This window comes from Pseudochaenichthys georgianus, chromosome 4 (assembly GCF_902827115.2).
Source record: "Pseudochaenichthys georgianus chromosome 4, fPseGeo1.2, whole genome shotgun sequence".
NCBI classification, from domain to species: Eukaryota; Metazoa; Chordata; class Actinopteri; order Perciformes; family Channichthyidae; genus Pseudochaenichthys; species Pseudochaenichthys georgianus.
Genome location: NC_047506.1, coordinates 20,754,247 through 20,776,516, shown reverse-complemented (window position 1 = coordinate 20,776,516; position 22,270 = coordinate 20,754,247). Strand labels below are relative to the sequence as shown.

Sequence of the window (22,270 nt, the reverse complement as noted above, 5' to 3'; positions counted from 1 at the left end):
AAGCAAATGTTATCTGGAGATGAAGGCTGTTAGATGCAATTGAAAAGTTGCAGAGAAATAAAACAATTGCGGAAATATTTTATGAATATATGAATAGTTTCTAATTTAATAAAATACACTAGAGTGTTTCTTGATTTCAATGACAGCTAATTTTACTGACTCTGTCAACGTACACATTAGGGCTGTACCCGAATATTCGACTATTCGAATATTCGTTCGTTGGCCAACTATTCGGGTTTCAATTTCATTATTCGGATATTCGTTTTTTTTTTTTTTCCCAAACAAAAAAATATTTTTTCAAACAAATTAATATATTTTTCTAAATGTATGCTATTAATAAAGGCGAATTGCCATATTCTTATACTATATTTATACTTTTGAATTGCACTGTTAAAATGCGGAAATATATACAATCTCAGCCTGTGCTCCTGACACTGTTGCGTTCACTGTTCACAGTCACGAACGCAAACGGCACGCTTCACCTCGCTTCACCTCGTTTCACCCATAAAATGCCGAAGACTTCAGCTGTGTGGGACCATTTTAAATTGGACGACGGTAAAAAGAAGGCAGTGTGCCAAATATGTGATAAGAAACTGGCCTACCATGGTGGCACAACAACTCTGAAAAGTCACCTGGATGCTGTAAGTAGTAGGGATGCCAGCGATTATTCGAATATTCGCTACAGTCTCCATAATCGAATATTATTTTTAAAAATCGATTTTATTTATTATTATTTATGTTTTTTTTTTTTCTGGCTTAGGTTCAACCAAAATATAGACTAATGCTAATAATAGTAATAGTATTAATAATTGTCATTGGTCACACCACCAGTTTGTTTTACTGTAAACTTGGAGGAAGCCTGCGTGCAGAGCAGACTGCTGCTGCAGCAGCACGCTACACACCGACCCCGCCCCCACCGCCCCTCTCCCTCACACGTGCGACTAAAGATGAACAAAGCGGCAGGTAAAAAGAGTTCCTCCTCGTGGAACTACTTCGAACTTACAAGTCCAAAGGAAGTTAAATGCAAGCTCTGCGAAAAGACGTTGGTCTATCACAGCTCAACCTCAACAATGCGTTCGCATTTGAGTGCGAAGCCAAAGAGGTTACAGAGAAAGACGCAGCACAGCCGGCCATTACCAACTTCACTTCAAGGCCACGTCGTTGTGATGACATGCTTGTTTGTTGTTTGTACTGTTAAACATGTTCCAGTAAAGAAAACATTATTATTCGCCAGGGCTGCCGAATAATCGATTTTGATCATGGTCAGTTTCTGGCAACCCTAGTAAGTAGTAGCCTAGCTTAGCTTAGCTGTTGTGAAGTTGCCATGATGAAGCTGCTTTATCCGCCGTTTAAACAGTAACGTTAAACATGATAAAAACGTGCACTTACTTTGCTTGGAAAATAGTTGCAAGCAAGCAACCGAATTGTTTTTTTATATTTTTTTAATTTTATCAGCATAGTGAAAATAATAGGAGTAATGTGGGAACATCTGGGGCTAAGGCAATTATTGGCATAAAGTTGAGTAGCTCAGCCTAATAATACATTGTGGCCATAGGTGCATCCCCACGCATCCCAGCCATCAACATCCTCAACAATACAGCAGACCCTACAGTTAAAAAAAACGATAACGGAGAAAAGAAAGATAGAGATAACAGATGCCATAGTACATTTCATCGCTATGGATATGAGACCCATTTACATAGTCGAAGGCGAAGGCTTCAGAAAATTAATGAAGAAGATGGAGCCCGGCTACACTGTCCCCAAACGTTCCAGTATTTTAGATGCCATGTCTCTGAAGTACAGCGATCACCGAGACCAAATTGTAACTCAGATTGAAAACTCAACTGCCGTAAGTTTTACAACGGACATTTGGACCACCTCGGTGCGTATGGAGGCGTATATGGCTGTCACCTGTCATTTCATAACTCGCGAGTGGAAACTCTGTAACTTTGTTTTGGAAACCAAAGTAATCGAAGTAAACCATACGGGAGTAAATATTGCAGAACAGCTTGGAGAAGTGGCGGACGCCTTTGCCATTCCGAATTATAAGCGAGTAGCCGTTGTCCACGACAATGCCAGCAACATGAAGCTGGCAGCTGAAATATGTGTTTTGTATCTTTGTTTGACTATTCAGGTTGTAAAATGTTATAGACGGAATGTGGAACCAGATTTGGTCCCCGGGTGCTGCGCTGGGTTAAATGCAGAGGACACATTTAGTTTTAATGTTTGCGAGTACTGAGACAATAAATACATATAAATCGTAATAGTATGCTCTTTCTGCGCTTCTGCTTAACAGCGTGTTGTCAGGTGTCTCGGATTCGGAGCGTGTTATGAAACCTTTTGGGAAAAAAAAAAAAATGTGAAAAGAAAAAATGTGAAAAAAAATTTTATTAAAAAAAAATACAAATCTCTCCGCACCGAATATTCGAATATTCGCTGCTGATTACTACCGAATATCCGGAGCCCGAAAAATGGTATTCGGGACAGCCCTAGTACACATACATGAGACATTTGGAGATAAAATGTATTTTGCTCAGCAAGTACTTTTCTTCTCATTCTTTAATCTCTGAAGGGAAGTTTTGTCAAATCAAAAACACAATTTGATAGAAAGTTGAAACTGCATCAGGTGTTCCCATGTTATCCTATGTATTAATATTCTGAGGGTAAAATCCAATATTCCCATAAATTGATATAAAAAACTCTTGAATGCAGTGTCAACAAAAAGCTTTAAGGGCCTCCAATAGGATTTATAATATTGAATGCTTTAGATTTTACAAGTATAATCTGGTAATTGAACATAGCAGTACAAATTCACTGAGGCAGTATTTAGATGAATGTGTGCAGTAATTAATGGAGTCATTAGCAACTTCACAGATGTGTAGATGGAGGAAGGACATCGGTCTTTAATCCCCCCAACTCCACCCTTGTCAGCTGTTACAAGGTCTCTATCTCCTCCTCATTTTTCTTCTCCATCCTCACTTTCTCCTCTCTTCTCTTCCCCCGCATACCTGCATCTATTTCAGGTGCGCCCTACTTCTTCTCCATTGCCTCATCACTCTTAGAAAAGTCCTCAGTAATATTTGACCAGTTGAACTCTAAAACGAGGCACTCTGAATCTGAAGCAGACATGAGATTCAGGTGGGACGAGGAGCATATTTAATCAGCATGGTTTAAAAAAAAAAAAAAGGTCAGGTTATTTTATATAAGATTATTTCCCCTTTATTGAATATGTATCCAGGCTGGCAGAGTACAGATCATTCTCTATCCATTTATCAACGTCTGCATCTTAAAATCAAGTTGATTAGATGGTGTTTATGGCCATTTTAGGCCATTCATCAAAAATCAATGGTACTCAAAAATCTTATTTTTATGGATATGCATGTCAATTTTACAATTTAAAAAGTATGAGTTGATTGTGGCTTTATTTAAACAAGTGTGCTCTGTTTAGTTTGTTTTTCAGCCTGCTACACATCCATCTATGATCCATGGGTATTGCAGAGTTTGTGCTGCAGGCAGCAGACAGGCAGGTCTGCAGTCACAGAGTCTAGTGGAAAAACTAGAAAATGCATTTCCTGCAGAAAATGCGTGTGAATGCTGTAAACTGTGAACATTTGTGGCTGAATTTAGCTGAAAAAGCTGAATATGTGTGTTGCTGAACTTAGCGGAGAAATGCAGAAAAGCTTAATGATTTGAATCAAAATTGTTAAAGCTCAAATGCATTGCAATGACTTGAAAGTGAAATGTTAAACTGGAAGAGTAGGAAAAATAGTGAAGGAGCTTAATATTTAAAAGAAAAGGTATAAACAACAAAATGTATAGCCTCGAAGTCCTGAAATGGCTGAATAATGTAATAGTTGAATGGTTTATAGCTGAAAGTAGGCTGAAGGAGTTACATATAAGATGTAAGTAGTAGTGAATGAATGTTTACAAACACCTGTGTGTGTAAGTCCAGAGATCAAAGGTTTCCATGGAGATGTGCTGTGAAAGGAGAGCCTTTCCATTTGATCTGAAGGAGAATTTTTGACAAGTTTTTGTCTCTTCATGCCCTCAAGAGGCATTTTGTTTAAGATTTTTTTCCTAATTCTTTTTTATTTTCCAACCTAGGAGAGGTTTTCCTACGTTTTTCATGAGAAATATGTCTCAGGAGTGTAGGGTTTGGGAATTATGGCAGGTTTAAAACATTTTTTGGGGCAAATTTCAAGCTGTCCTCCACTCTGTTTTGAGATCAAAGCACTCTAGACTTAACGAGCTGCTCAATACACACTAATGTTAAAATCTGAAGAAAGCCTCTTTACCAAGCTCCAAACTAAGTTCAACATCTCAAAAAGTGTAAAAGATATGAAAAATCTGAAGAACAAGTTTTATAGCTGAAGGTCTTATGATCATTTTAAAGTTCGATTGAAGTCTCTAGCTGAAAGTATGTAGTGGAGAAGCATTTGGCGTAAGGTGTAGGTAAAATAGGATTTGAAGGTTCCTCCCATTGACTTCCATGTTAAAAAAATAGTTTAAATAGCTGAATATTTCAAAAAGTTGAAAGTTTCCCATCGATTGCTGAACAGGCTGAATAGTTTCATATTTGAATGGTTTCTGTAGCTGAAAGTAAGCTGAAGTTATGGAGAGCCAAAGTATTGGCTGAAATAAGAATAAAGATTCGAAGAACTATAGTGGAATGCTATAAATAGCATTCGCACTAATGAGAGCAAACTGGCAGGGAGGGAAGCGAGCAGATTTTCAGCCAGGTCGCAGAACTGCTGAGCTTCTGTCTCGCAAAGAAGATTACATTTTTAGCTTTGTCACACTGCTCTCAAATACAGCTCCATTTTATTTACCATTTAGGCTTGTATGTGTTATTTGTGTGCTTGCATGTCTTTGCATATTCATATCTGTGTGTCCTCCTACCCAGCCTGCATTTAGACACACATAGCTGTGTAATACAAATCAGCCCTTCAGTTAATTAGAGACACAGCCACATGGGAACAAGCGGCACACAGAGCCTCGTCCTGTTTGATTTAAGAACATTACCCGTTGCTCACACACGGCACGCTGTCCTTCCCATTTAAGGGCTGCAGTCATGGCCCACAGGGGGAACATCGGTTATCATTAAGTACATCTTAGTCATTTAAGGAACAGTTAAGTCTGAAGGATCGTTGCTGCTTAGTTGTTCTTGGAATTAAGTGTTTACATCTTCAGAAAGACTTTATGCAACACATCAGAATCTCCTCGATAGAGATGAAAATATTAGTTATTCTTTTCATTAATTGTAAAGACAAACATAAATTGACAAACATTGTCTTTCCTCTACTATTATTTTAGATGTTTTGCAGTTGTGAGCAGCTCCTCTATTTCTTTCTGCATTGCACTGTGGGCTTTATAGCACATAGCACACTTTTGAATGGGTATGTATCTTGCAATTGGGAAACCACTAAAGACACCATGAAGATGGAGCTTGCGTTCCCACAGAAATTCAGTTCAATTTAATTTTAGGGTCATGTTGCTTTAAATGAGAAAAAGGAAATAACTCGATACTTTTCAGTTTATGCTGTGAATGTGTGACTGCTTCACTGCAGAGAGAAGCCTCGCTGTGGTAGGATTTCTGTTGGTTGAAACGTCTCACAACTGGAAAATGTTAATACGAAATCCAAGGAGATTTTATTTAACTTTTTGAAAGAACTATGGTCAAGATCTTTAATCTGTTCTGTTTTGAGGCTGTACACAGTATTCAGTATTGTCTTCATTTCTAAGAAGCAGCTCGGTCTCAGCCCGTAGATACAATAGTGTGTGCATAGAAACACACAAACAACGCCCAGCAGGTTTTATTATGCCTGCTTCTACATTTAATGATGTCAATGTTGTTGCCCTCCCACCACTTTGAGTCATGGGGTTTGTCTCCAGGGATGAAGAACAGTAAACACAGTGTCAAACTTTTTCCGCTTTCAATGTTTCCATGCTTCTCCTCTAATTGTATCTTTCCTCCCCTCCTCCTATGTTCTTTATGTCCACCCTTTCATCTTATCTGTTCTGTGGCAAGTTGGATTAAGAGCCAAGATAGAAATCGATAGTGGAGTTATTGTATTTGTCATCGTGATGCGATGTGAAATGATTGTGGACAGCTTGGAGTTGGTACACATTTGTTAACCTTTAGAGATGTTGCTATGGGTGATGAAAAACCTTTTTAAAGAATGTATTATTCTCTAGGGATGTAACGATACCAAAAACTCACGGTACGATAATATCGCGATTAAAAAGTCCACGGTATGATATTTATCGCGATATTGAAAAATAAAGGGGAAAAAAGTGAATTTCTTTTTTACTTGAATTTTTTTTTCTTTATTAAATAATAAATCTGATTTGTACAGCATTTTAGTAGGATAGTTACAGTAGTATTTGAAAGTGTCAACAATATAATAATCAGACCCTGTAATAGAATAAATCAAGTTTCACTTTACTTTTTCAAGTAACTCAACTCTAACTCACTCACTCAGCATCATCAAGGTTATCTTTTAGGAATATGAGCATGTCCACATTTCGAGGTAGAAGCTGGGATGTTTTGGCGTTTACAATATCCCCTGCTGTGGAAAAAACTCTCTTGCTTGGTACTGATGTTGCTGGGACAGAGAGATATGCTTTGGCCATGGGTGACAGCAGTGGGTCAAACTGTGCATTGTCTCTCCACCACTTCAAAAATAATAGAGTTTTTGCCAAGAAGGTGAGGCTTATTGACAGGGCGAGATATAAATATACTGTTGGTACTTGTCAATGTCTCTAGGCATGTACCAAGCGGCAAACTCTGGGGAACAGCCGGGACGCCAATACGGAAGTGCCACACACTGCAGTTCATACATGGGCCGCTAGGGACTGGCTGCAGAAAGGAGCAATTTCCATAGACCCCCATGTTAAAATGCCCAACTTTACACTAGAAAAAAACATGTTTCTACCCATGGATGCAATAAATATTATTATCGATATAGTTAGATTCCACCTTCATGATTATTAATCTGTGAGTGAATTGTTTTCTAACACGACCCTTTTATTTATATTAGGTCTTAAAGTTTTTGCATAAATTAGGGCGTGGTCACTTTGATGGACACGTACATGCCTCACTGTCAGCTAACAGCAACTTGTCCACTCTGCTAGGCTACAACCATAGAGGCTACAACGTTAGTTAGTCATAGTACTGTACTTGACCCTTTAGCTTTAGCCGCGTTCGTGGTGATTGTGCCTTTTACGGAATATTGTTACAAATACCAGACAATTAAAATGTCGTGCTGTGCGCTTGAATGTACTAACAGAACTTCCAAGAAGTCTAAAATTATAATATTATACATGTTAACCCCGTTCGCAGGTGTTTGTGTGCTTGGTAGCTTAGCTTGTTACTTATTAGCCAGCTAAGGACGTAACCCTTTATGCATACATACATTTTAGTTTATGATTCAGCCTTGGGTAAGACTTTTATAGTCTATGGCTATGACGCCCATAATGCTAAACGGGAGCAAATGTTAATAGGGGACCCAATTATCCCAGTAGTGGCCGCCGGAGCTAACGGAGCCGCAGGGGGCTAGCTCCAGCCGGCGTCCCGGAGTTGGCCCACTGCGGCTCCGTTAGGTCCGGGCAGTGGAGTCCGTCGTTATAACTGGAGATCAAGGAATGCAGCGAAACGCAGACTTGGTTCGCCTGCTGTAGTATTAGCTAAATAAATTATGTTGAACAAGGCTTATTAAGCTGAACATCGCCACAATTGTTCTGCTATGTATCGGTACTTATTTTCTAAACGTGTGAATGACAAGCATTAAGAATAACAAAATATAGCTAATTCTCTTGCAGATTGTCTCATTTGATTATGAATGTAACGTTTATATAAGGGAATTACACTGTTAGTAGTAACTTGGTATGCATGTATTTCATGTTAGCTTAGCTTCTTAGCTTGAGCTAGCTCTGTTTACTTCCAGTTCGGAGGCAGCAGGTCCCGCCTCGGCTCCGCCTCTTTGCCCTTATTTGGAGCAGGCGGGATTAGACTCTGACGTCGCTGTCAAGCCGTTAGTGGCCGACTCCGCCTACTAAGGGCTTCTCAGCAACTCTGCAGAATCCTATGGGTGACGTCACGGACACTACGTCCATTTATATATACAGTCTATGGTATGTACATGTAGCCCTGTAAATATGTCCTTTTGTGTTATCTGTTGTTTTATGTTCATGTTGTAACCTACTTGCTGCCATGTTGGACAGGTCTCCATTGAAAAAGAGATCGATGATCTCAATGGGACCATCTGGTTAAATAAAGATTTAAAAAAAAAAAAATGTATCGCGATATTCGATATCGTTACATCCCTATTATTCACTGGATCAGCCAAAAAGGACATGCGGTTGTTTGATCTATGAACCATTTCGCATTTGAGTTATCATGAGTTAAACTTAATCGTGATACCAATATCATTCATAAAAGCAGCATTTGAAAAAAAAGCAAAATGACATGTACTGTATCATGACAGAAGACAGGTGCATCTTATCTCCTCCTCCTCCCCAAAACATTAGTAGTTTAGAAAGCAAACAGGGCACCACAGATTACTCTGCAACCGTCACTGCTGTCAGGTGGCTGCTACCTGCCATGAGATTAGTGACACCTCTCTGCTGAGGGACTGTTCCGTCTGCTCGACCTGCCGCGTCAGCATAAAACGTTTCTATGAGTCAGCAAAACTCTCCGCACCACTGACAGACCGGTGGCTCGGTGATAGACCGTCTGATGCCGGGCGGGAATGCTTTCAGATTGACTTTTGGCATCTGCCTGATTTATTGCAGCTACATTCTGTGGTGTGGTGTGCAGAGCTGAAACATACGGAATCTGTATTGTGATCGATTGGTAGCCTGTCAAAATCGTAAGTAAATTAGATTGAAGTAACCTGGGTTTGACCTTTGGGTTTTGGTCTCTATGGAAACCAGTTCAGCCAGATACAAACATAAGAATAAAATACAAATGTAGTTTAGGGTATGTAGGTAGATGCCTGAGAATTGTCAAATTGCCATGTCACATATAGCAAATGAAATGTGTGCAAAGAAGTAAACATTTGAAAACTAAATTAAGTGCTTAAATATTTTGTAAATCGTTGCAACATTTGCAGATTATATGGACACCTTCATTCATAAAAGTACTTATTCTGACTTATTCTGCAGTTACTTATTCAGAATAAGTAACTGCTGTTGAATATTAGATTTCTGCAGGAGGTAAGAGACTTAACAGAAAACCTGACGAAGCCAAATGCAAAACAGTGTCAACTAAAAAAAATTCTTATCTTGTGCAGAAATTCAAATGTGAAATATGCAGTTAGTTCTGAACTTCTACAGCAGTCATCTGAAACTAAAAAGGTACAGTCTGAGCTTCAGTCCAGAATAGAGGATTAATGTATGCATTGTTTTGGAGAGTTGTCGTTGTTTAAAATAGCAATCCCTCTCTGGACTTGTTGGCAGTGTTTTGTCTGTGGAGTTGTTGCACAGCACACACCATTCAATTTGTCATGCAAAGGTCAAGCTGTTTCAGTCAATCCTGATGGCGACGTGTTTGAAACGGAGACGAAGAAGTCTCCCAAGTTGTATGCAAAGGAGTATGAAAGAAACACGCAAACATCTCAGAGCGATCACCCTGATCATTTGCCCACGTGAAGCATAATTCCAGCTCTGTCTTCGGTCTTTTGTTCTGTACCTTTAGTTTCATATGACTGTGGGGCTTTATTACAGAGCAGGAATGTCCTCAGACACTGGATCCGGGCTCAGACTGTAAAGACAGATTTGACAAATGGCCAGAACTAAAGGCACTGCTCTAGACATTGCCAGAGAATGAAGCGCTGTATTATAAAGACTGAGCCAGTGAGCCTGAGCAACACTTTTCCTGGTCACACATATGTTGAAATCCACAAAGCAGAAAGGAGAAGTCTCGAAAATACACTTTTCTTTATCTATGAATGGGCAGTGTTAGAAGGAGATCTTTTACTTCAGTAAAGCTTGCCAGATACAAGTGTTAAGAGATGCTCTGTAACAACTAAAAGTCTTCCAAAAAAAGTGCTTTACCTCAAAATGAAGTTAAACTACCAAAAGTAAGATAACTACATTATGCAGATTTCAGGATCATATATTTAATAATTGATGCATGCATGTGCTCATTACTTTAATAGGAAAGTAGCATAAATGGAAATACTCAAAACACTTCAAATGTCCTTGAAAAGAGTACTTTAGTGAATGTACTTGAGGGTTTAGATAAACTAACTTGTCAATGTATTCTGCAGCACCAGAATACTGCAGGGACAAAGTGTCATTTTCTGAAGATGAAAGATTCAAGTTTTTCATCCAAATAAATCGGTTACATTGACAAGCATCACCAGCTTCTCTGCTGCAGTCAGCCGATTTACTGTAGCACAATCACAGTGACCTTCAATAAGAAATTGGTAAACCTGTCGAGCAGGTTTCTTGGAAATCCACCGTTTATTCCCTGGAGATGTGGCAAGAGATGTGAAGCCTGTTTGCTAATTTCATTTTGATATGCTTGTGCTTGTTTCACACTGGTCTGCACCTCATTCTCTGTGTGTTCTCAGAGGTAGAACATACGTACTGTTCTTTCCAGTCTGTTCATTGTATGCCTCAAATGTATTTCAAATCAGATTTTTGGTGGATAATTGAGGAGAAATGTGTGCGTCCAGTCAAGTGTGGGAGGAGTTCCTGCTGATGTCTGGGTAAAAGAGACAGCTGTCAATCATCTATTATTCACCAAATGGCTATTGCGTTCATAGCACAACAAGAAAGCAAAAATGAAATTGTGGACAGTTGTTGGCCTCCTTGGTGCTAGACCTTCAGCTTTCACAGAGACAGATTTTGTGGATAAAATGTTTTTCAACAGTATGTTAAGTTCAAGACGGAACTTCAACTGAAATCCCTTGCTCTGCACAACCCAGACATTTAAGGCAAACATACGTACGTACAAACGTATGCTGAGGAGACTGAAAGAATGTCAGCTGGCCTGCCAGACCCAGGCACAGCTGACCTGGATACGGCCTATGCAGCCTATTGCCAGGTCCTCCTGGGTGCGGCAAAGAAGTCCATCCCACGTGGCTATAACAGGAATTACATCCCGGGTTGGGACGAGGAATGCAGCCACCTTCTGTGTGACCACCAGAGGGCTAGCTCCAGAGAAGAGGTGGATGTGACTGCAGCAGCACTGCTCAAGAAGCTAGATATCACCCGCAGGGCCAGATGGACAGAGGTCGTTGAATCAATCGACTTCACCCATTCTAGTCGCAAGGCGTGGCAGACCATCAACCAGCTCACAGGCAGAAATACAACACCCCACAGCTGCCCAGTCACAGCAAACGCCATCGCATCCCAGCTCATGAAGAACGGCCGCTTCCCGGATGCTGACAAAGCCTTTGCCCGACTGACATCGCGTGAGGTGTCTTGCATCTCGGGAGCGGCCAGTGTCGATTCCAACCTCTCGGGAGAATTCATAGCAGAGGAACTCAGTGAGGCCATGAGCAAGCTCAAGCCAGGCAAATCCCCTGGCCGTGACAACATCCACCCGGAGTTCGTCATCCACCAGAGCTCAACAACATCTGGCTGGCTCTGTGCTTTCTACACATCATGCTACCAGAGATTAAAGCTCCCAAAGACTTGGCGCCGTGCCTCTGTCATAGCTCTGCCAAAGCCAAATAAATCTGCAGAAGACCCCAAGTCATACAGACCAATCTCATTGCTCTGTGTCCCATTTAAGATCTTGGAGAGGATGATCCATAGCCGCATCGAGCCAGTGGTGGACTCCCAGCTCCCACGGGAACAAGCTGGTTTCCGTCGTGGAAGATCAACAGCAGACCAGGTAACACTACTCTGCCAGGACATCGAGGACAGCTTCCAGGCCAATGAGAAAGCTGGGGTAGTGTATTTGGATCTGACTGCTGCATATGACACTGTGTGGCTCCGGGGACTCCACCTGAAGCTGCTGAGGACAATACCGGACCGCCACATGGTGAAGTTCATCATGGAGACTCTTTCCAACCGTAGCTTTATCCTCCAGACCAGCAATGGCCAGTGCAGTAGGCTCAGAAGACTGAAGAACGGGGTACCGCAGGGGTCTGTTCTCTCGCCGATGCTGTTCAATATTTACATCCACGACCTACCTGATACAACATCCAGAAAGTATGGCTACGCAGACGATCTTGCCATCATGCTGAGCCGACCAACGTGGAAGGCGATGGAAGAGGGTCTTAACGAAGACATGGGCACACTAGTAGCATACCTCCGAAGGTGGCGCCTACAGCTCAGCGTCGGGAAACAGTCGCAGCGGCATACCACCTTAGTACCAGAGAAGCCAAGAGGGAACTTGAGGTGCGCGTTGACAACAAATGTCTGGAGGTCCAGCAAGCCCCGAAGTATCTTGGAGTGCGTCTGGATCGGACATTGTCCTTTAATAAACACCTGGAAGAAGTCAAGGCCAAGGTGACATCCAGGGTCGCGCTGATCCGCCGCCTCGCTGGAACAACCTGGGGAGCCTCCGCTAAGATGCTGCGAATATCCACTCAAGCCCTGGTCTTCTCTGCAGCCGAATACTGCGCCCCAGTCTGGAGCAGAAGCCCTCATGCGAAAAAGGTCGACGTGGCTATCAATACCTCCCTCAGAATAATAACTGGATGCTTAAAGCCTACCCCTGTGTCCCTCTTGCCAGTCCTTGCGGGAACAGCTCAAGAGATGCTCAACTCCACCTCTGAGGACATCTCCAGAGATGCATGGTTGGCAGCAGCTTGGAAGCAGGAGTGGGTGTCAGCCGGGCCCTCCCGAATCCACCGTTACATCTGGGACCCAGGAGATGGCACCATTGGAGGAGACGACCTACCGCGCCGGCAGTGGACCACTCTAAACCGTCTACGAACTGGGGTCGGTCGCTTTAAAACCACGATGAAGACGTGGGGCTTGGCGGACAGTGCGGCATGCGAGTGCGGTGACCCTGAGCAGACCGCTGTCCATATAATCACCATCTGCCCCTTATATAGACCACCCTCAGAAGCCAGCCTCTTCGACCTAGGACCAGAGATGCGGGCATGGCTACACGACACCGAGTTGGACATATAACGTTATACGAAAGAAGAAGGCAAACATGCAGATGAAGGTCTTTTATTTGTCGTAGTCAAGCAGCTGTGATGCAGACCCTGCAGCGATCAGTTTGGTCCAGCCCAGGGTTCTCACTTTCTGTAATTTAGTTTAGTACAAGCCTGAGGGGAAGTCTGAAAATGCGTTTAATTAGAATCAAGTTAGATCAGCAAAACTCTGGAGAGACATAAGACACACACACACACACACACACACACACACACACACACACACACACACACACACACACACACACACACACACACACACACACACACACACACACACACACACACACACACACACACACACACAATGTAAAGATGACTGAGGTGGACAAGGTGCTAGTTGGCTCAGATAAAATCAGTTTTGAGTTATCAAAAAACGATGTGACATAAATACAGCAAAAAAAAAATCAAATCTTAGGCCTTGTTGGTTTTTAAACATCCATACAATACAGCTTTGAACATCCTTTGTCTTGTCAAACACAGTCCTGAACCTCAGAAACATTCTTTGAGCAGGAAGGTGATGCTGGAGATCAACAAATGTTTTTATTTTGGTGGCAAGATTGGCATTGATCCAAATCAATCATGACCATTTTAAATGACAGTTAAATCCTATTGAGAATATCTTGTTGAAAATGAATGAACATATTTTATCGCGATGTAACAATCTATCAATCATATTTAAAGATTTTCACAAAAAGAATCAGAAGAGAAATAAACCAACTTCATTTGAATCATACAGTATGCATTTCTTTCAAATTAATAACTTTTGTTTTTGAGGATTTATAAACCAAAAGATAACGGCATCCCAGAGACAAATGACGGTATATATTTTTGTATACATATTTTATATATTTTTTAATAGCAACACTTTAGCATTCTGCAATATTTTGAGAGCAATGTGATGTCTATAAAGGAGTTGCTGTCTTTAACAGGTAATAGATTAGAAAACCGAATTACCTGATGGAACGTAGAGAATCAACCTTTTCAGTGTCTTAATGTAGGTACAGTATATAATAGTGACTGGGCTGAAACTAGCTGTCGACCCATTTGTGTTTTCTTCCTTAAAAACCTTTACCAGGCCTCTGATTATTTCTTACCTGTTTTTGAAGCGACGCTGCTTGTATGTCAAATGTACCACCAATGTTATGCATCAATTAGTTTTTCCTTTTTAAAAAGGAAAGTCAGCACACTTGTCTTTAAACCTCATAATGTTTAATGGCCCTTACACCATAATAATAAACAGATTGAAGACGGGAGGGGAAACTTAAGGGAGCAGTGTTGCCATCTGATTTACTGAGATAAAATGATAATTTCCCTGCTGCTTACCATCCCCCCTCCACACATTACTGCAGATCCCCCACAGCTCTCAGTGGTCTTCAAAAGTCTTCATGAGACTATGTATGAGATGTACAGCTTTTACACCTCCCAGCCTCCACCCCCCCCTCCTTCCTTCTCCTCCTCTCTTCTCCTCTCCCATCATTCCCCTTATTGTCATGCTAATGTGCTCCATCAAGCGTGACCAAAACGGTCAACTTAATTGATGAAAAAGAGATCTCCAAGAGGGGGTTTGCATATCAGACATGAAGGATTTAACTCACTGAAGACTTGAGGAATACATTAGGACACTTGAAGACACTTGAAGAAGACTTTCCGTGGGTTGGCAGCTCTCATGTAATGTGCTTCAGATTGTTTGGCATGACTCAAAATCCACAAGTACCAACTCACAGCGGTTTGATCCATCAGTAACATCAACAGTACTCTTAATCTTGATCTGTATTATAGAAGAAGGACCTGTCACTGTGGTCACACTCATTTCATTTCTGTTGCACCTGCAGTCTGAGGCATGTGTTCCCATTCAACGAGCCATACGAGACTCTCTTTTTGGATATCTGCACATATTCCCTCCTGGGATAAATTCATAGTTTTGCACTTGGCTGTACAAACAAAATGTGAGAGAAAAAGAGACAGTGTGAAATAAGTGTGAATGTTGGACCCCCGTCTCCCAATCTGACGTTGCTGTGGGTGGAGAGGATCTGAACGAAGCTATTTGAGCATCCGACAAATACTTGTGATGGAGAATTCTGGCATACTTGGGGGCATCAAAACAAAGACATTGAAAGTTAGACAAAATGGCCGTGGTGTTTGGACAATAAGGCTGCGGCCCCACGAGGACGAATTCGGTCGTTTGCGTTACTGTTTAGTGTCATATAGACCGTTCGGCCCCACGAGGACGACCGAATATGGCACTAAACGACTGAGGAAACGACAACGGGTCCCAAGGTGGATAGAAATGCATACGCCACTCTCTGGGGGGTCAAACAGCTCCGTGTGTGCGCCCTATACGGACATTTTCAGATCACTGATAGTGATTGCGCAATAGCCCCGCCTCTCCCCACCTCTTCTGCTCACCTCCGCTTACCCCGCGCCAGTGCTGAAGTGTTTCGCCACCAACAACAACAACAATGGCGGATCGCAGAGTTGCTATCGTGCTCCGGACGCTATTGACCATGCTACAGTTGTTTGTGCAACATCTACAGCAATAATGATGAGGCAATAGCCCCGCCTCTCCCCACCTCTGCTGCTCACCCCCACGTCAAAGTAAACTGCACCCTGAATTCAGATTATTTATCTTTCTCTCGCGAGTGAAGTCTAATCTGACAGGACGGAGACACGCAGCTCTGCTCACCTGCAGCTCCTCCCTCTGCAGCAAAACACACACTTCAAGTCAGATCATCACCCTTAGCTATTTTAATTACCTCTCAAACTCCCTAAACTAGTTATAAATATGTTTATTTTTACTGTCGGCCGGGTCACTGATTACTGGATGAGCTGCTGCATGAGACAGACACTGGCGCTGTCCGAAGAGAGGGAGGAAAAAGAGAGGCTCCGTGTATTTTATCATTATATTATATAGAGTCGTTATTCATTTGTTTTAAAGCTCAATAAATAACAAAGAAGACCTTTGACCGGCACTTTTATAATTTTGTCCGGAAGATTTCAACTTTAATACACGTTGACTGGCGAAAAACTCTGCCCGGTTCCCTCGGCCCCCACCGCGGAGAATAAACAGAAGGGCAACCATGACAACCTTCTTCTTCGCTGCTTTTGTGGAGGAAGTTACAGCGCCACCTACAGGCTCCTGCATATGTACTGCAGCTTCTCCAGCGGTTGGAGCTAAACGGAGCGGTCTCGTGTGGGCAGACACTATCCGGATAATTATTGCATGTGGACGGAAGCCGATTGCGTTTGCGTTAATCCTATGCGTTTAGCCGTTTTCGTCCTCGTGGGGCCGCAGCCTAAGTATCTACTTTATGTCAGATGATGATTATGGAGTCTTAGTGAGCAGTTTCCTGACAAGATTATGAGTAAATATTAGAGCATTTGCAACAGTAAACAAAACTTGCTAAACCTCTGAAATGCTCCTTGAGCAAAGTGACTACCATTGCCTTTTATCATGATCAAAGACTGTGTGTGTGTGTGTGTGTGTGTGTGTGTGTGTGTGTGTGTGTGTGTGTGTGTGTGTGTGTGTGTGTGTGTGTGTGTGTGTGTGTGTGTGTGTGTGTGTGTGTGTGTGTGTGTGTGTGTGTGTGTGTGTGTGTGTGTGTGTGTGTGTGTGTGTGTGTGTGTGTGTGTGTGTGTGTGTGTGTGTGTGTGTGTGTGTGTGTGTGTGTGTGTGTGTGTGTGTGTGTGTGTGTGTGTGTGTGTGTGTGTGTGTGTGTGTGTGTGTGTGTGTGTGTGTGTGTGTGTGTGTGTCTCACACCTTCCTGTGGTGAGGGTAGAGTTTCAACAAAAGGTATCTGGCAACTGTCAACACTACACTGAAGACTGACCATTGTCTATAAATAACAGCTCATGTCAAAATATGGTATAATTACTCAAACCCTATCCTTAAACAAATTCAATGTATCATATTTTAATGTGGATGAGATAAAAACCAACTGATATGGGTGTGCAATAATATATTCAATATTCAGCCAAACATTGACTTTGAATTTAATTGTAAATTAGAATGAATTCATCTTAAATCACACTGTTATTTTTCAGCGTTATGTTACTTGCCTCAATAATGCTGCAACATTGGTAGTTATTCGAAAATTCTTCTGTAACATTTATTTTACATCAATAACTTGCCATCCAACAGAAACAACATAATTTACTTAATGGCATATAGTAACATAAAAGGGCATTATAAAAAAAGACAATTAAGTTTGGAAAATACATTGATCCACTTATGATGATAAGATTTAACTCGTGGTGCTCACAATACTGAAAAATGACATGACTCATCTCCCCGAGTTGTCCGGCCCATGGACTTGCACAGACATTTGGAGGGGCTATTGCTCTAAACTGGAAAAAGGGCCTCCCCCTGAAAAAAAACACAAGACCTTTTGAAAATTGTAACTTGTTTTTAATGTAAAGGAAACCAAACGATTATTACATCAACTAAATTGAACAGTAATTCACATCTCATAACAAAATAAGCTAAGGTGACTACTTGCATTCTGTGACTTGATTTTTAAAATGTTTGTGGTCCATATCTCATTAAAATATCTAATGTTAGTAACTATTAAAGACAACATGGGGACAATTATGTTCTAATGTAGAACAAAATGACCATTGTAACTGCTGTGCAGACATACTGATAAAATAGGGCATCTAACTTTTACCTTAAATAAACTCACTAAGTAATTAAACCAGTTCAAGACGCATTATTCTTATTCTTATCATTCTTCATGGGCGCAGTAACGGTAAGGTATCTAATTACTTATTTATTTAGTATTCCATAACTTAGTAATAGAGATGGTCAAACTAAAGTGGTAGAGACATGGCAGAAATCCTACAATGAAGCGGGACATTGAACTGTTCACCCGTGAGAGGGCGATCAAGAAAAGAGAGCGAGCGGCCCCATTGAGGGAGTTTACAGATGAAAAGACACAGAAAGACAGAAGCACAATAACAACAAGTAGGCTATATTTAGGTGATTTTTTTGTAAATAACCGACGGTATCAAGAGGAAGTAAAGTCCCCTGGTTTGTCCCTTATACCCTAACTGCCATGAGACAACTCAAAATCAAGTTTCCAAAATCCGACACTGAGGTGGTCTTAACGCAGATGACAGCGCAGACAAAGTGTGTTTCCTGCAGCGAGACGCTACAATACTAATTGTGGGCTTATCATGTTGATTCGGCCACAACAGAAAAAACTAAAACAAACTCTCGCTCTCTCCAGAGGGGCAGATCAGCCAAAAATGCCAGGGCAACATTAGCCCGTACCTGTGCACGTCCCTGGTGCGGCCAGAATCTACGCCCAGCACAACGTCTGTCAATAAAAACATACCGTGTGTTTGTTGTTCGAATAAGCTGGCCTTTACTCTACAGCAAATCTGACATTTGTCTCAGAAGATGCAAATACGTCTTCAGCCTGGTTATTTGCTATTTTTATGGAAAAAAGACACTGACTGGAAGTTGTGTCCACATTCTGCCTAAAGTGACATTTTAAGAATTGTTTGATTTGTCGGACAAAAAACCAAATTCAAAAGAAATGTACCCAAAAGTATACAACTCAAAGCCACAGATTATTTACCTAAATTACTCAAGCGATTAATGAATTATTTATCGATTAAGGGATGAGTCAACTTTTTTTTCTTTCTAATTTCATGGCACAGCAGCTACTGCACATAAAGTTAAAATATAAAAAAAATGGATCACACAAATACAGTTTGTTCAAAGTCCAAATCGCCACCGCCTTTTGTCTGATTTATATGATCTCTCTACTGTGGGAAAAGGCTCAGGGAAAGTGAACGTCTGAAGCTGAAGTGAAGATTTGAGTGGCTGAGCTGGCAAAGTATTGTCAGTTATGTGTCGTCAACCTGTCTTGAGACGCCTCAAAAAACAACCAATTCTCTCCCTGACCGCTGGGTGTCTAAAGTCCAGTGACCGTGTCTTTGCTTTGATGCTCACTGTGCACGTAGACCATCACTCAGTGTGTGTGTGGTATGTGTGTGTGGTTTTGGGTGACCCTTTACTTGGCATTCCAGCCATTCCCCTGGTACCTGGGAACTTGTCTGTTCTCCTCCTGCGATGGTATTTTTAGGTCCTGAGAAGCAGCTGTGTGTCTCTGTCTGCTCAGACAGCCCGGCCGCCTGTTGACTCAGAAATGTGAGGCTCAAGAAACGACACAGTGTATTAGTAGCAGAGCTGCATCATTCAGGCTCTTTTAAGGATCATGAAGATTGAAGTGAACACAGGTGTATGTTTGTGTGATTATGATGATGATGGGGTGTGAGGTGTCGTATTAAATGTTTTAAATCTGCTTTGCTGCAAAGTAAGCAACTCTTCTCTGAATAACAACCCAACGCTGTGGTTTTTTCACATTGCTCGACAAATGTAGAGCAAGCGGTGAGTTAATTTCCCGAGCAGCAGCAGCAGCATGTGCAGTAATTGAACCTTGTCAGCAAAAAAACAAAAATGTTTGTATTGGGGTTCATTAAAGCCGTTGTTAAAAGCAATCGTGGCTGCAGCTAACAGTTCTTTTCATCATCAATGTATTACGTTTATTATTTTTCTAAAATAATCCAATAATTGGGTGACCTTTTAAAATGCCCGGAACGTTGGGAAAAATGTCCATCCCAGTTCTTGAAAGACCAAGTGATGTCTGTTAATGATAAGTTCAAAAATTCAAAGATACCCAAATGCTCTTATGAATGTGAGAAGAGACACAATTGGTCCTTTTTAGTTTTGTGATGTTTATCACAACAACACTTTTTAATATTAGCATGGATAGAAAGCGATCATGTTGACACTGGTTATCCTGGATGGATATCCTCGTGGATTCATCTTCCTATTATACACACATGCATTTCCAAACATTTGGACTACCTATGTTGCAAATGTATTATCGCTTCGATTTACACACGGCATCTATTCTACGTCTGTCCGTCCTGGGAGAGGGATCCCTCCTCTGTTGCTCTCCCTGAGGTTTCTCCCATTTTCCCCTTTAAACTGTGGGTTTTTCTCTGGAAGTTTTTCCTTGTACGATGTGAGGGTCTAAGGACAGAGGGTGTCGTATTGTCATACTGATATTCTGTACACACTGTGAAGACCACTGAGACAAATGTAACATTTGTGATATTGGGCTATATAAATAAACATTGATTGATTGACACAGTACTGAATAAATACTATGGATAACTCCACCATTGGAAATCTTTCTTAAAGGTCCCATGTCATGGCCATTTCCACTGATCATAATTCCATTGTTGAGGTCTACTAGAATAGATTTATACTGTGCAATTTTCCAAACTCACATTGGTTTCGCATACAGCATCTCTGTAAAGTATGTGTATTCACTCTCTCCACTAAACGGCTCGTTGCAGCTCTTGCCCCCCCCTCCCTGTGAGCCCAGTGTGCTCCGATTGGACGGGACCAGTCGGGACGTTGTGAATCGCGCTAAGCTCCGTGGAGGTGTGATTTCCTTGTTTAGCGATACACAGCAAAACTCACCCTGAGCACACACAAAGTCACAGCCGAAGTAAAAATAATAAGTGTGGCTTGATATTGAGTAAGAAAAAGGTTGATAAACGCTGTGAGAATGGGTCTGCAGAGAGAATTTCGCCGCGATCCCAACTGTCTGTTATCAGCCTGCAGCCAGGGAGAAGAAATCAGCAGAGCTGCATGCACTGAGTGTGAGGAAGTCCGTGGATTGGTCAATTTGGACCAATCAGCGGGGGCTTAACGTAACGGCTCCGCGGACGTAACGTAACGGCTCCGCGGATTGGTCCATTTCGTTCCGGGGACGACATGACATCATGATGTACCCGGAAGAATCAAATGGACAGTGACGTATCTCCAATGAGGCGTTTTGGGGAGATATTTTCTGTGTTAGAGTTTTACTCCCTACATGGTGTACTTTGAGGGTTTTGACTCTGCACACCGTTTGCATAAAAACCTTCATAACACACAAGGGGATGGGTAATAACTGGAAAAGCATGACATGTCACCTTTAATGTTTAAATCAGTCGTACATGACCAGCGTCAATTTATAAACAAATTATGTACTTTTGTAGAAATACTAATGAGAAAAATGTACTGTTGTAATCGTAAAGGCCATCTTTTTGTCGGTTTTTAAGGGTTCCTATACAACTGTTTTTCCACTTGACAATGTCTCCGTTTGTGTTATTTTGTCTTTCAACGCAAGGCGCTGCGAGGCAGAGATCTGAGGCTGAACGGACACCAGTCTCTTTAATTTTCTAATGTTGGTCTGATGTTCCTCGTGTGGGTGCTAACAGACGGTGTGTTTGTTTTCTTTCTACCTTGGCAGGGGGAGAAAAATGCCGGCTTTGACGTGCTCTACCACAACATGAAGCACGGCCAGCTGGCAACCAAGGAGCTTGCCGAGTTTGTCCGTGAGGGGTATGTTTTTGTGTATTTGTGAATATGCGTGTGGGAGGTGGTGTTAGTGACGGGACTCGGGTGGAGAAATTCTTCCTTCTTGACTCTGTACTTGAAAGGAAAGATGAGGGACTGTGCAAATGTTGGGAGAAATACAGAGATGAAATGTATTTTAGAGAAACTTGAACAAGTCGTTCTTTGTGAAAAACAAACCACTTCAATCGTCCCTCTGCGCTCTGACCTCTGACCCCTGTCCTCACTACTGTGCTACTTTTGAAGAGCACTATCTCTCAAACACTGACACATTCAAGCCTTACAGGTTGGATTATCTGCCAGCTTCAGAGGTTTATTTTCTATTTTCCATTGCAACTAATCATGTTGATCAGTCCCCAAATTAAAACATGGCCTTTTTTACTTCAAGGTTTAATGGTAAAACATAGGGCTAGGAGAAAACAACTAACAACTTTTTTGATTTCTACTCTTTCATTTCTACTTGTGTGCAATGCCTTGTTTTGTTTTTTATGCTGCTGCAATACAAAAATGTCCCAATTTGGGATCAATAAAGTACCTCTTATCCTTATCTTTAAAATAGCCAATTTACTAGCTCTGTAAATCAAACAAAAAATGGTCTAGAAATACATCATAAATATGTCAATCCTTACATTTTGGTGTTAGCTTTTGCCCAGTTTTTAGTGTGATATCATGTATGCTGCCTCAGCAAGAGTTGCCTACAGACTCTTAAAAGTCATACATACAC

The 22,270-nt window shown here is 41.5% G+C and overlaps 1 protein-coding gene across 2 annotated transcripts in view; it reads left to right on the top strand.

Moving 5' to 3' along the window:
- The window catches only part of fcho1 (FCH and mu domain containing endocytic adaptor 1), a 63,304-nt gene that overhangs the window by 14,849 nt on the left and 26,185 nt on the right, over positions 1–22,270 (top strand). The window contains exons 1-2 of one of the 2 annotated variants that reach the window (XM_034081910.2): positions 8,715–8,870; positions 21,443–21,534. In XM_034081910.2, coding sequence (XP_033937801.1) covers positions 21,482–21,534 — 53 coding nt within the window. In that variant the 5' untranslated portion in view covers positions 8,715–8,870; positions 21,443–21,481. Of the gene's footprint in view, positions 1–8,714; positions 8,871–21,442; positions 21,535–22,270 lie in introns of those variants that run through there. The other variant, XM_034081908.2, reaches the window with a different exon arrangement.